The 12518-nt window shown below is 48.3% G+C and overlaps 1 protein-coding gene across 1 annotated transcript in view; it reads right to left on the reverse strand.

Moving 5' to 3' along the window:
* LOC142575850 (uncharacterized) overlaps positions 1-11986 on the reverse strand; it is a 91950-nt gene extending 79964 nt beyond the window's left edge. The window contains exon 1 of the mRNA XM_075685549.1: positions 11585-11986. Within this exon, the coding sequence (XP_075541664.1) occupies positions 11585-11587 (3 nt within the window). The 5' untranslated portion in view covers positions 11588-11986. The remainder of the gene's footprint in view (positions 1-11584) is intronic.
* Positions 11987-12518: the final 532 nt, after the last annotated feature.

Raw genomic sequence — 12518 nt, forward strand, 5'->3', positions numbered from 1 at the left:
AGCGACGTTGCGCGGGTTTTTCCCTTCCCGACGCGCCGCAGCCGCAAATAAAAACCTGACGGCCGAAAGCTTTTCTGTCAGCGACGTCCCACGTATCTGTGGTAACCCACTACGTGAACCACTGCTATGTACATAGTTTGAAGACAATGGAGAAAAATAAAACGCAAAATTGCTCCCATGTCCTGAATCAAGATCTCTACAGAGAGCTTCTAAACCAAACTCAGCTCTAACGTTATGTGCTAAAACAAACAAACAAATAAACAAATAAACAAACAGATAAATCAATAAATCAGAACAAGTAAGTGAAGGTAGATGGACTTCGTAAAAGAATGTCTCTAGTACTTTTCCGTTAACATTATATGATCAGAACTTAGGAAATTGTAAGTAAGAAAAAAAAAGGACAGAAAAAGAGAAATAAATTGGATTTTAGCACTCAAGTGACGCATGAGGAGGTAGCAACGGAGGTCACTTCCCGGTAGAGACGAGCGCAATGTTTCCCATTTTCCCCAATCAATGGCAAAACAATTCCTCCCGCAGCGTGCCGACGGTTGTCGCGCCTTATTCGCCCACACTTTTCAGCTGATATATTTATAAATGCGTTCTCACGTCTACACACTATAGCAGCACTGGCCCACAAGAAGAGTCAGATATCGAAGCTTTCGGGCAGAAGAGTCTCTGTAAAGAACCCGTTCTTTTTTTTTCGTCTTTTTTCTTTCTTTTTCGTCATTTTCGAGCGCTTTATGCAAGACCGCACGCCGTGCGTTATTCCAGCAAGCCGCCACACGTATAGCAGAGAATGTCGGCGTTCCGTTTAGCTTCGATATCGGAACTGCCGCGACAGCAGGTTAACTCGATTTGTGAACTCTGTCGTAACGGAAGAAGAAGAAAAAGAAGGAAAAAAAACCCTTGTCAAAGGCGGGGGTCGGATCACGTACGATTCGCACGTCCTGAATTCGGTATCGTCATTCCGTTCCATGTTCTTCGCAGCAGCCTTATTCGACGCGCACAGACAAAGAGAAAGAGAGAGAGAGCGTTATGTGGGCAATAAAATAAAATGATACCGCTGTAAGCTTCTTTTTCTTGCCAAAAAAGAAGAAAAAAGAAAGAAGATGGTTGGGAATTCGGCGCCGTCGACCACTCGGGGCGCAAGCCAGGCAGAGGAGCATGGTCCCGGAGGGTGTGCGCGTGCTTTGATTCTTGACACTGTCGCGTCGAACGTTACACGCCAGGAGCGAACCTCAGTATCGAAGCGCACTTCAAACAGGCAGACAGAGAAGAGAGAGAGAGAGAGAAAGAAGAAATAAGTTTGAAACCCTCAGTCGCGAATGTAGGTTGCGGATCGAGTGGGATCGAGATCGCATCGCGAGGCGCGCATCACTCACGTTTTCTTTTGATATATTTCTTTTTATTTCCTCCGCGTCTTCGTCTTTGTGCCGTCGAACCAGTACATTCTTCTCTCCCAAGTCCTGTTAGATTCACCAGTCGTCGTCGTCTTACCGCCTCGCGTCAAGGTTATATTGCGCCCGAAACCGGTGCTCGGTCACGGAACAGGTTTTCTTCCTAATTTATCTCTCTCTTCGATACCGCTGCCCGTAATCCGTGTGTCGCTCCGCAATTTCGCTTCGTTTAATACTCGCCGACGTTGAGACAAGAGCGCTGCGACTCGCGGCCGTTCCGGGCACGTATATATATATATATATATATATATATTGTTCAATCTGACCGGTCGCCCACGTGTTCCTGTCCCAGGCGAGGCTTCTGCTTCGTTCTCGTACACGCGGCACGTTCACACTAGACTGAGTGCTGAGGCTAGGCTGTTGGAAGAGAAAAGAAAGGTAAAACGGAAATCATAAGCCCGATGCGACTGTCAAAACGAATTTCGTTAACGCATGGCGAGGTAACCGTCGCTCTCCAGATCTCTCTTTATATATAAGCTGGGGCGGCCAAATTGGGAGCAGCAATCATTGCCCGAAAGCTGAGGGAGCTTGCGGCTGCGTCTCGCACGGATATCCGCGCAGTAATGTAGTCCCCCCCCCCCGCCCCCCACTTCGCGTAGACGTCGGGATGACACTTCGTCAAGGGAGGCTGTACTTTTACAGGCGCGGCCTGACTTGCGAACCACCAATTGCCGTAGCGTCTCAGCAGAAGCATAGAAACAACTGCACGGACGAGCTTAATATGGGGACAGGTAGCGTATTAACACGGCGCTTCGGGTGTACCTGCCGCTATCTGCATCGGGCACGCCCGCAGCTTTCAACGCATTGCACGAATTTACCGAGACGGAACCCAGGGCGACGTCTTCACGCCTCGCTTGCTCGAGTAATAGGGTTTCTCTGCCTCCCGCTCTCTTTAGATCTTTCATTTCAAACGCCCAAGTGGGACGTCCTATACGTATATCTGGCTTTGATCCGCTAAACGAACCCCGAGATTCGACATGATAGTTGGAAATTTGCGATGAAGGGTTCTGTTCTTAGGAATGCGGGTTGCTCAACACCGCAGCTGGACTGTCGCGGCCCCCGTAGTGAGCGATGCCGAAGCGAGTTTCAGCTAACGGAACGATGAGCGTTTGCGCGAGGCAGCCGTGCGCACTTCACTTCGAGTGAATATAGCAGCTGAAGTCTAGCGTAACACATTCAAACGGCGAAGCTGTGCTGGAGCAACCGTGTTCACTTGCCTGTTCAGGCCGTTAAAAAGAAAAGTTTGACAAGCTTTAAGCGCAACCAGCGTGTTCGTTATAGCGGTATTAATCTGAGTAGTAGACAGGGAGAGAGAGAGAGAACAAGGTTAATTTGGAACCAGAGTTCCTCTCGAAGAAAGTCGCTTTGTCATTTCGTTCCTAGCCCGACAGGCGCGGCGAGTATCGAAAACAGAGTGAATCGCTCGGTGCACGAAATGGTGTAGAGGGGCGAGCAATTATCCATCTCAAGGTACCGGGATGGCGAAACAGCTATTAAAGAAAGTAATGTACAAAAAACACGGTGAGGTCAACTACAGAAGAGTCTGAGCGTGTATCTTGTGCTAGTGGAAATGGGGTGGAGGGATAAGCGGACGATCGAAGAACAATAGAAGAGAAAAATAAAGCGATTGGAATGTTTCCACTCAGGCGAGAATGCACGCAATAACCATTATGTGAATAGGTTCCCGGATCTCCACATTTCTAGGCTGCCTCTAGCGCTTTTCTTGCATTGTTGTTTCATACCTCTGAGTTGTTGTCCATTTCACTCTCATAGCATGTTCCCATCTCCACGTACTGCTTCACGTTATCTACAGAGACACATTAAACCTCTTAAGTGTAATGTAGCCTTACGTTTCTTATAAAGAATGAGAAATAAGAAATACGTATTGCGCTCTTTCTTTTTCGTTCTTGTCTTTTTGACACCATTCCATCTATGGCGGTGGACGGTAGCAAACCAGATGCCCGCACAATGATATCGCCTTTACTTTCCTACGTCCCTACCTACTTTCGACCAAAGAATAACCTTCGCCACCTTCATCTCCCCTTCCTTATTCACTCCTGGTGAATCAGCCAATGCAATACCGCTCACACACACACACACAAACACACACACACACACACACACACACACACACACACACACACACACACACACACACACACACACACACACACACACACACACACACACACACACACACACACACACACACACACACACACACACACACACACACACGCACACACGCACACACACACACACACACACACACACACACACACACACACACACACACACACACACACACACACACACACACACACACACACACACACACACACACACACACACACACACACACACACACACACACACACACACACACACACACACACACACACACACACACACACACACACACACAAACACACACACACACACACACACACACACACACACACGCACGCACACATTTTTGGCTGTTGCGAAAAAGTTTGCAGTGTTTTGTGTTTGTCCACGAGCAGTCTATTATCGTTACATTCTTATCGCCTCGTAAAAAGAAAGAGAGAGAGAGAAAGAAAAATGACACAGTAGTCACATCGCAGTACGCCTATCACGGGATTTAGAGACCTGGCTTTTTAAAGCAGGGTAAATAAAACTATTCGGACAATTTCTCACAAAAAATGAAATGTTACAACTGTCAGATTGGTGGCTTCGAACCTCGCCGAAGTAAGTCCTTGCTGAATATTTCCATCATGCTTCGATCTACCACCACCACCAATGAAGTGTACATACTTCCCCGAAGATGGCTGCGTCGCACTCATCATCACATTAACCATCGTGTTTATGAGCAGTGCAGGACTAGTGCCTCTCCCATAGCAGTATCTCGTTGCCACTGTCCTTCGACAGCCGGCTTCATCCTATAAGACCACAAATTTCTTAATCTACCATCACTCCATTTAACGCAATGCGTCCCGGACTTCGGTTCTGTGGCCGCGCGTCGGTTCTCGACCCGCATTGACTGAAGCGCGCTCGAAAGAGCCCTTGTGACAAGCGCATTAGCTTCGGTGTCGAGCGCGAGCAGGTCCGAGCAAGAGCAAACGGCGCGCGAACGCGTTTTCCGCCTTCCCGACTTCGTGTCACTTCCGCATAACCTCTCAAGCTCACGAGCGAACGCTCGCTACAGCGTAGCGAGAAAGATCAAGTATACATGCGGTGTAAGAGAGGGCGGGGGGGGCGACCCCGCACCGGCCGTGCACGTGTAACACGATGTTTGAACAGTCGGGGAAGGCGTGGGCTACAGAGCGCACGCAGAGAGCGGAACCGAAGAACGAACGTGGAGGCGCGCCCGCGTGCGAGCTCGCAGGGCTGACCAGCTACGCGGCATCGCGCTTCCTGACTTGCCGTGCGCGGAGGCTCGTCTTCTTTCTTGTGTTTTTCTGCGAACGCTAAACTTTCCTTCTGTCCCGTAATGCACAAGTCGTGTTTGCTAACGGGCGCAAAAAAAGAAAAATAGAAAACGACAAGCAGCTCTGTGTCGGAAGTTGAGTGGCTTGCAAACAAGCTCTTATAACCCGCTAGACTTTGCTGCGCTTAGATCAATTTAGGCTATTACTGAAGCTGACAAAACTGCCGTAGACTGACGAGAAAACAGTGGCTGTTCAAGTACATAAAGTATAACTTTCGTTCTTTCCCTATTTTTTTCCCTAGGCCGGTGAGAAGCAATACAATTTCCTTCTCTGGAGCCGCATTCTTTTTGTTGTTGTTGTTGTTGTTGTTGGAACGCGCATTTAAAGCAACGTTTGTTTAATACACTGCGCAATGGCGATGACAAATACGACTACTACTTTACGAGCTGACAACAGTCGTGCCAGAAACAGAGGCCTCGATCACCAGGGACAGAATACTCGCGGGTAAAAAAAAAAAAAGAAATCCAACATCCACAAGCGCTGACATAAGAGGCGTGCGAAGAACGACACGGTACTCGACAGCGTCATCGACGTCCTCACCGAAACGCTGTTTTCGTTCCTAACCTCGTGTAACATCAGCTCAGCGGTGAACCATCCCGAAGTCCAGTTGAAGTCCGCCGTGACTGTTCATCATGCCAATGCGCCGTGCGAGCGCAGCTTTGTAACGGACTCACGAAGCGACGGTTGCAGCTCTCGCTAATATACCGGCATAACGCAAAAATTTGCCGATGTGTTTTGTGCATTTCAGGATAAGGAGGAGTCGGGTTTCGGAAGCGCGTTGGTGCGCCGCATTCTATAGTCTTGCTTGCAGGCTTACCTCATGCGTTCGACACTTCTATTTGTCGAAAACAAATGCCTAAAGCTCTCCTTCTTTTCCGCTCTCGCGAACATTCGGCGGAAGTATATATATAAGGCAAACGAGCTACCACGGACGTATTATTGCCACTGTCGCCAAAAGGCTTACTACCTCAATGGTGCAAGAAGGGCCCAGAGTATAGCTGTTATTCGATAGCGCAAAGCCCCGCCGTTTCTCCCGAAAGGCAGAAATGCTCGGCGCGAAACGTGTACCGCATTTACTCGATCGTAAGGCACATCCAATGTTTGCCAGCCAAAACTGAAAAAAAAGAAAAAATGCGTTGTCCGCGATTGCAACGCGCCTAATTCGCAGAAATACAAAATGTGATACCGTGATTGCTGCCTCACCAAATTTTCATGGCATGAAAGAGAAAAATGGTGATTTGCATTTACTTAGAGAAATAACATTTATTGCAACCTATCCACAGTGGACCAGGCATCATTCGTCGGGCGCCAGTCCACTGATGACAAACTTATGGCGCCTTAAGTTCGGCAAAGCTCGGCCTTGGAGATAGGAAGGTGAGATTCGATTGGAGTTCACATCTTGCAGGTTTGTTATCGTACTCCATTAAAACGCGCATGCCATTTACTTTATCGAATTATTTGGAAAAGAAAAAGTGCACGTTATAATCGAGAAAATACGGCATGTCGCGGGTTACATATACGCGAAGACCTTTACCTGCGACACGTAAAGCGTATACAATAGAGAAACGTGAACTCAGAATTGGCCATTTCACCCCTTCTGCCTTCTGTCTGTCCCCGAATCCTAATGGCTTGTGCCCCCCCCCCCCCTCATGGAACGTAATACGCGCGATGTGGTTCTCGCGGGTGTAGTCTTGTTTAGTAAACGAACCCGCGGGCGAATGCGACTTACAGCCATCGCGATGCTGCGCAACTCCGCGGGGCGAGGTTTTGCAAGGCCGAAAACAGCGCCTTCTACCAGCGCCAAGGTCTGAAAGCCGAGCTCCCGCGCAAAACGTGATCCTGACAAATACGCTCTTCAGTCTTCGTTCGGGTAGCAGCTGCAGAGAATTGAGGCCCGCGTGTGTATGCATACGCTGCACAAAAGCGCGGGTGTGCCAGCTCCCGCGCATTCCTCAGAGTAAAGTAATGCCCGACAAAACGTGTGATGGTTCAGGGCATGGCGCGACGATAAAAGTGAACCTTAAAAAAAAAAAAAAAAAAGACGTGGGTATGCTGGTCTTACGAAAAATGTGGTGGGAATTAGGAGTGGACAGACATGTGAGAGACGACGAGTAAGACGAGTTACATCGTTTCTTTTTATCTTATTTTTTATTTTTCTTTAGGGTGACCGGTCTATACGAACGCTTGCGACTATCAGCAAACATTCATCTCCGAGCGTGTTCACATTGATCGCCTTACCTCCTTTTTTTCCCCCCTATTTCCCAATTTGCCCTAGCATATGGTAGCCGACCGGGCAAGGCCTTGATGAACGTCCCTGCCATTCCATCCTTTTTCATCTCTCTCTCTCTCTCTCTCTCTCTCTCTCTCTCTCTCTCTCTCTCTCTCTCTCTCTCAAGCAAAACAAGTCGACGTGTATAAAGTCATTTCTTACTCTCAGTAGTTCTTTAGTAAGCGGTTTTGCAAAATTACTCATTCATAGAAAGAAAAATAAAGCTAATGGTAGAAAACTAAACAGAGTCGTGCCCGGCTGCCTGTCCTGGTGCTAGACAAGCGAAGAAAGAGAAAGAAAGAACATAGAGAGTGTGGCATCAAATGAACTTTTTCTATCGTAGTTACAGGCGCGGAACGTGCAATCCAGTCGGCTACAAGAAATGCAGCAGCGCCCTACGGTGTCCATGTGCCTACATGAGTATACCGATAGGCTAGAATCCTACGATCCTGCGAGAGCGGTTTGTCGTCTAAGCGGCTGATGTCAGCGCGATGAGAAACTCGTTCTTCGCCCAACGATGAACAGTGGCAGCCTGCGGCTGTTTCCTCACATCTCAAATAGTTGCGTGCGGCGTTGTTGGCCGCACGCAACGGAATGAGTGCTCGGGAATACAACGTGGAACCAGGTGAGACACCCTGGTGACAGAGTGCAGACAAACGGAAATACATAAGGGATCAGCTAATCGCCGCTCTTCCTCTATCTCATTCGATAAGTCCTCGCCTGTATGGCCGCAATCGATTAATCACATCTCTGGAGGGTGAGAGGAATAGTTCTCTCTATCCTTCGAACTGCTTCAGCTCTGTGATAAGATAAGTCATCTTTTGGCAAGCCCACAGTAACCTGGATCTTCCGTCGCAACCGATGCATCTAAATCCCGAAACGAAAGGTGGGCTTCTCCACGCAAATGAGTAGTCTAGCAGAGAAGCAAGACGTCCGGCTTGCGCGAGCACGATTTTTTCGCTTTGTACTAAGGGCTTCGGGAGATTTCCTGTTTGGCACACTGACACAACCAGCCATAATCAGCGGGAAAGAAAGATAACGACGGGCCACAATGACCTATTTGTGCAGGACGGTTGCCAGCGCTTTGGCTCCTGCAGTGATTCGCTGCTGTATAAATGAATTTCCCCTTTAATGTATACGAGGAACGATACATACACAAGGTCGAAGCGTGGGGCGCATTTCTGACTTTCTCGCACATCAAGTCGTGCCTCCACAGTAGCGTTTGCGCAGAGGTACCTCACCTACCCCCCCTCCCCCTCTTTCCGAGGCTTCGGGCCAGAGATCTGCGACGGGAAACGCACAAGCCGCCGAAAAAAAAAAGGAAAGAAACGCAATTAAAAGGACGCAAAAGCGCTGCGCTTACACCTTTCAAGCCGTTGCTACACCATCTACGAATTGAACGGCGCGGCTGAAATTGCGTGATAGACCTCTACTGTCCCAAGCACGTGACTTAAGCGACTTACGTGCCTCCGGCCACTTACGCCCGGTACAGAGTCGCGAAGTTAAGCCAGTTCTTCGACTCAGCGCCCAGAGCTGCAATCGAGTTCCAGTTTGGGCCGAACGTGCAATGAGCAATAATTGGGTCAGTCCGGGCGCTCCGGGAAAAAGTGAGTATATTTGGCTACATGGCAGGACCAGAGAGTAATAGGCAGAATTAGATTGAGAAAGGAAAGAAAAGAAAAAGGTAAACCGGTTAGGCTGGCTAAGCAGACCTGACAATTTTGTCCACAGGGAGGGTTGTCGTAATATTACGGGCACTGCTGGAGGCATGGCTTCGCAGCGACGGATCTGCACCCTGAACAAACGTGAAAAGTGCATAGTGCGGAACCGTAGTGTGACGCAATCACAAAGGATTACGCCTCAACTTCGGAAGTAACAAAGTCGTGACGATGTACGTTATAGGCAAAATTTTTCAACTTGTAGAAATACAGCTTAGGCTGCAAAACTGGTACGGGCTGAAGAAAGCAATAGCTCGTCTCATTGTTAAGCGTTGTAAATCATGCCGTATGTCAAAATCCTGCCCTATATAAAAAAGAAATATATGTACTACGTGGAAAAAGGAAACACGACATGCCAGTAACGTCTATATGCGTACGCCCACAAAAACAGCATATGACGAAGAACAAATAACGCCGACCGAGATTTTTTCCCGTTTACGAGCGAATTACATACGATCGTAATCGCCTGAGAATCTCGGCAAAGAAAGCAATACGCATGCGAGCGCGTTAGCGCTAAATAGCTGGACGGAGGTTATCCGAAAGACAAATAGAGTCATTCCTTTTCCCGGGGGTTCACTTCTACTTTTCAATTTGGCGCACCTTGCAAAATTTCTGTTAACTTTCCTTTATTTTCTTTCTTTTTTCTAAAGTGCTCAAAAGCAAGTAGAGACCATACTTTTTTCAACGTGATGGAAAAGGAACAAAAAGAAACGAGAGGCATGAACGTAAAGTATGGAAAGGGGAAAAGAAAATGAAAGAAAGAAGAAAATACAGGATTTGGAGCGTTCAGGTGCTGTACCCGTGGGAAAATGCCGCGCGCGCCGCACAAGCTTTACAACTATTGTCGAGGACAGATCTGCGTCTAATAGCACGTGCTTAGAGAAGCATAATGGAAGGACGTTTTCTGCAAGAATGTCGATGCGTTTGCTAGGCAGCTACCTCCACCTTGGCTCCTCTGTACGTGCACTCTCTTTGCAGAAATAATATATATATAGGGACACAGAGAGGCGCTTTACTTTCAGCACTAGACTGCCGAAACTGAGGGGCTCATTAGAGTTCACTGCAGCCTCGTTAAACGACTTGCTGGCACCTAGCTATGAAAAAAAAAATGTAATAGAACGGAGTGGGACGGGAGTGTTTATTTCACTCTCACGACCTAGCAATGCGGATTTTGCGCGCCGATTGAAGAAACACGGCGATGAGTTCTGAAATAACGACGGCGTCATTAGAGAGATTATTGAAACTTCTAACGTTCTGAAAGCTGGCGATCGATGTTGCCAATCAGCCCTGCGATTGCATCACTTCCAAAAAAAGAAAAAACAACTGTTCGTTATACTGTTTGTTATAGCTTGACTGGCACAAGCATCGTTCATCGCTTTCATTTTTCTTTTTTTTCATCGAAACAGCGCTTTCCACCCATCAACCCTCAATACGCAATATATTTCTTCGAAGTGAAAGTTTTGAAGAATGAAACAATGCTTGTATTCTCAACGTGGTCGTATGCATGTATTTCCGTCAGTGCTGCGTCATGTCTCTTTCTCTCAGTAAGCTTTAATTCTTCTTCCTCCCTTCCCCCCCCCCCCCCCTTCACATGTTTATGACGGTACGCCGTCTATATCAACTTCCCTTTGCTAATAGGGTCCGCTTGCAACGAAAACAAAGTTTCCGCTCGAGTTTTAAGGTCGACAGGAACATCCTATCTTGCAAGCAATATTCAGTTTCTTTTCCTCGCACGATGTGTATTGGTTTCAAGTGTTGCTCCACAGGGTGGCGCAGTAGGTCTAACGCACACGCTTTTCTAACCTGATCGTTGACGTCAGTGTATAGGTTGCTTTGCACTTTATCCTGCGCATTCTCACATGTCTAGCATACCTTTAGAAAGAAGTTTTCATGCACTTCTTTTTGCACCCCGGATCAGTGTGGCTGGCGTTCAGCCGAATATCGCGCAGCCCGAAAAACGTCGATGACCTGAGAAAACTTACATCTCGTTATCTTAGTTTCGTTTGTTTGATACATGTTACCCTGAAGAAGACAATCGTTTTTGCTCGCTATTTCCTGCACGTAGCTGTTGACTATGGAAGCATGTTAAATTAACTTTCATAAGTAGAAGGTTGTTCTTATCGGAGTTCTCTTACAAAGGATTTTCATGCAATACCTATTCGCATTACGCAACTGCTAGTGGTTTCGAATTACATTACATAATGTCCAAAAGGACGCGTTCAGAGCCGCAAGACAAGCAAAGACGAAGCACGTGTAAGGAGAAAACAGTAAGTCACACCAGAGGAAACAAGTAGACGTTCGGTAAATATTCGATGAATGGCTGCGCTGTTGTCGCATGCGAAATGTTGACACCGATATCAGGCTGTCAACATTACATGCCCTCTAGGGGATGTTAAACTGAATGCGCTGGTTACACCATCGATCAATCGTCTTCTGCGTGCATTAGTCCGAAAGACAGCGACTATGATAGGTCCCGCGGTGACTTATACCTATTGCATCGATGGGCCGGTGCATGTATAGGATAGGATTAGAAGCTGTCTCTAGTTCGTGTACGACTGTGAAATCTAAATTTCATATATTGGCCCAATTTCTCATTCAATCCGATTTGTGCAGCCCGCCGTACAACCACTCGAACCAGACCGAGCGGGAAGAAATCACTGTGACACTTACCATGTTGTTCTTGCGACTCAGGCGACGAGAGCAAGGTGGTGGGCAGTGGACGTCTCAGACTTCTTGGCACGTCGTGGTGTACAGCGAACGGGCGGAACAAAACAGCGAACAAAACAAAAAAGAAACAAAAAAACGAACAACTGTCAGCGACTTGAACGTGTCAGCAGTGAAGTTCGTCGTCCACGGGACAAGAAAAGGTTTAAGTGAAAACTGTCCTTCTCCCCCGTTCCAAAAAAATAACCCCTCGTGGCGGTGTCTCTGTCCGTTTCACGGTCTCCGATCTGGCACCGGGTATCCCAGGTCCTCCGATGAAAAGAACGACTGCCGGTTGTTCGGCCACGCGTACTTGTGCTTGCTGCGCGCGCTTCGGCTTCTCTCGCCGAGCGTCGATTGACCAGCATCCGCCGAGGTCCACCTGTTTTTAAGAGGTGTCGTCTGCTCGCTTCCGCGCTCGCACGCCGCCGCCACGCATGCGCGTCTAGACGACGCTCTCGCCCTCTATCTTGCTCTTCCTCCTTTCCTTCTGGCCCTTGTGCTCTCTCTCTCTTTCTCGACCACCTACACCCTCCCTTCCTCCACCACCGACTCGCGCCCTCTCCTCTCCTCCGCAGTGCCACATCGTGACCCTTTCGCTTCACCATCGGCGATCCCGCTTTCCCTTTCTCATGAAGCTCGGGCCCAATCGAAACTGCGCCCGCACGCACACTGCAAGACGGCGGCGACGCCGCCGACACTTCTTAGCGAGAGAGGGTGCACACCGGGCCTCCCTGTCTCATCTCATCCCGCGTACCCCCTCACGGGCGCGGGAAAATGCGCCGGCGAATATCAAGAAGCCAAACAGACAACAAATAATAAGCAGAGAGAGAGAGAAAAAAAGGAAGAGCTCGATATTACCTTTGGCATGCTCCCATCTTTTTCGCACGCACCCTCTGTC

This window comes from Dermacentor variabilis, chromosome 3, assembly GCF_050947875.1.
Source record: "Dermacentor variabilis isolate Ectoservices chromosome 3, ASM5094787v1, whole genome shotgun sequence".
Lineage (NCBI taxonomy): Eukaryota > Metazoa > Arthropoda > Arachnida > Ixodida > Ixodidae > Dermacentor > Dermacentor variabilis.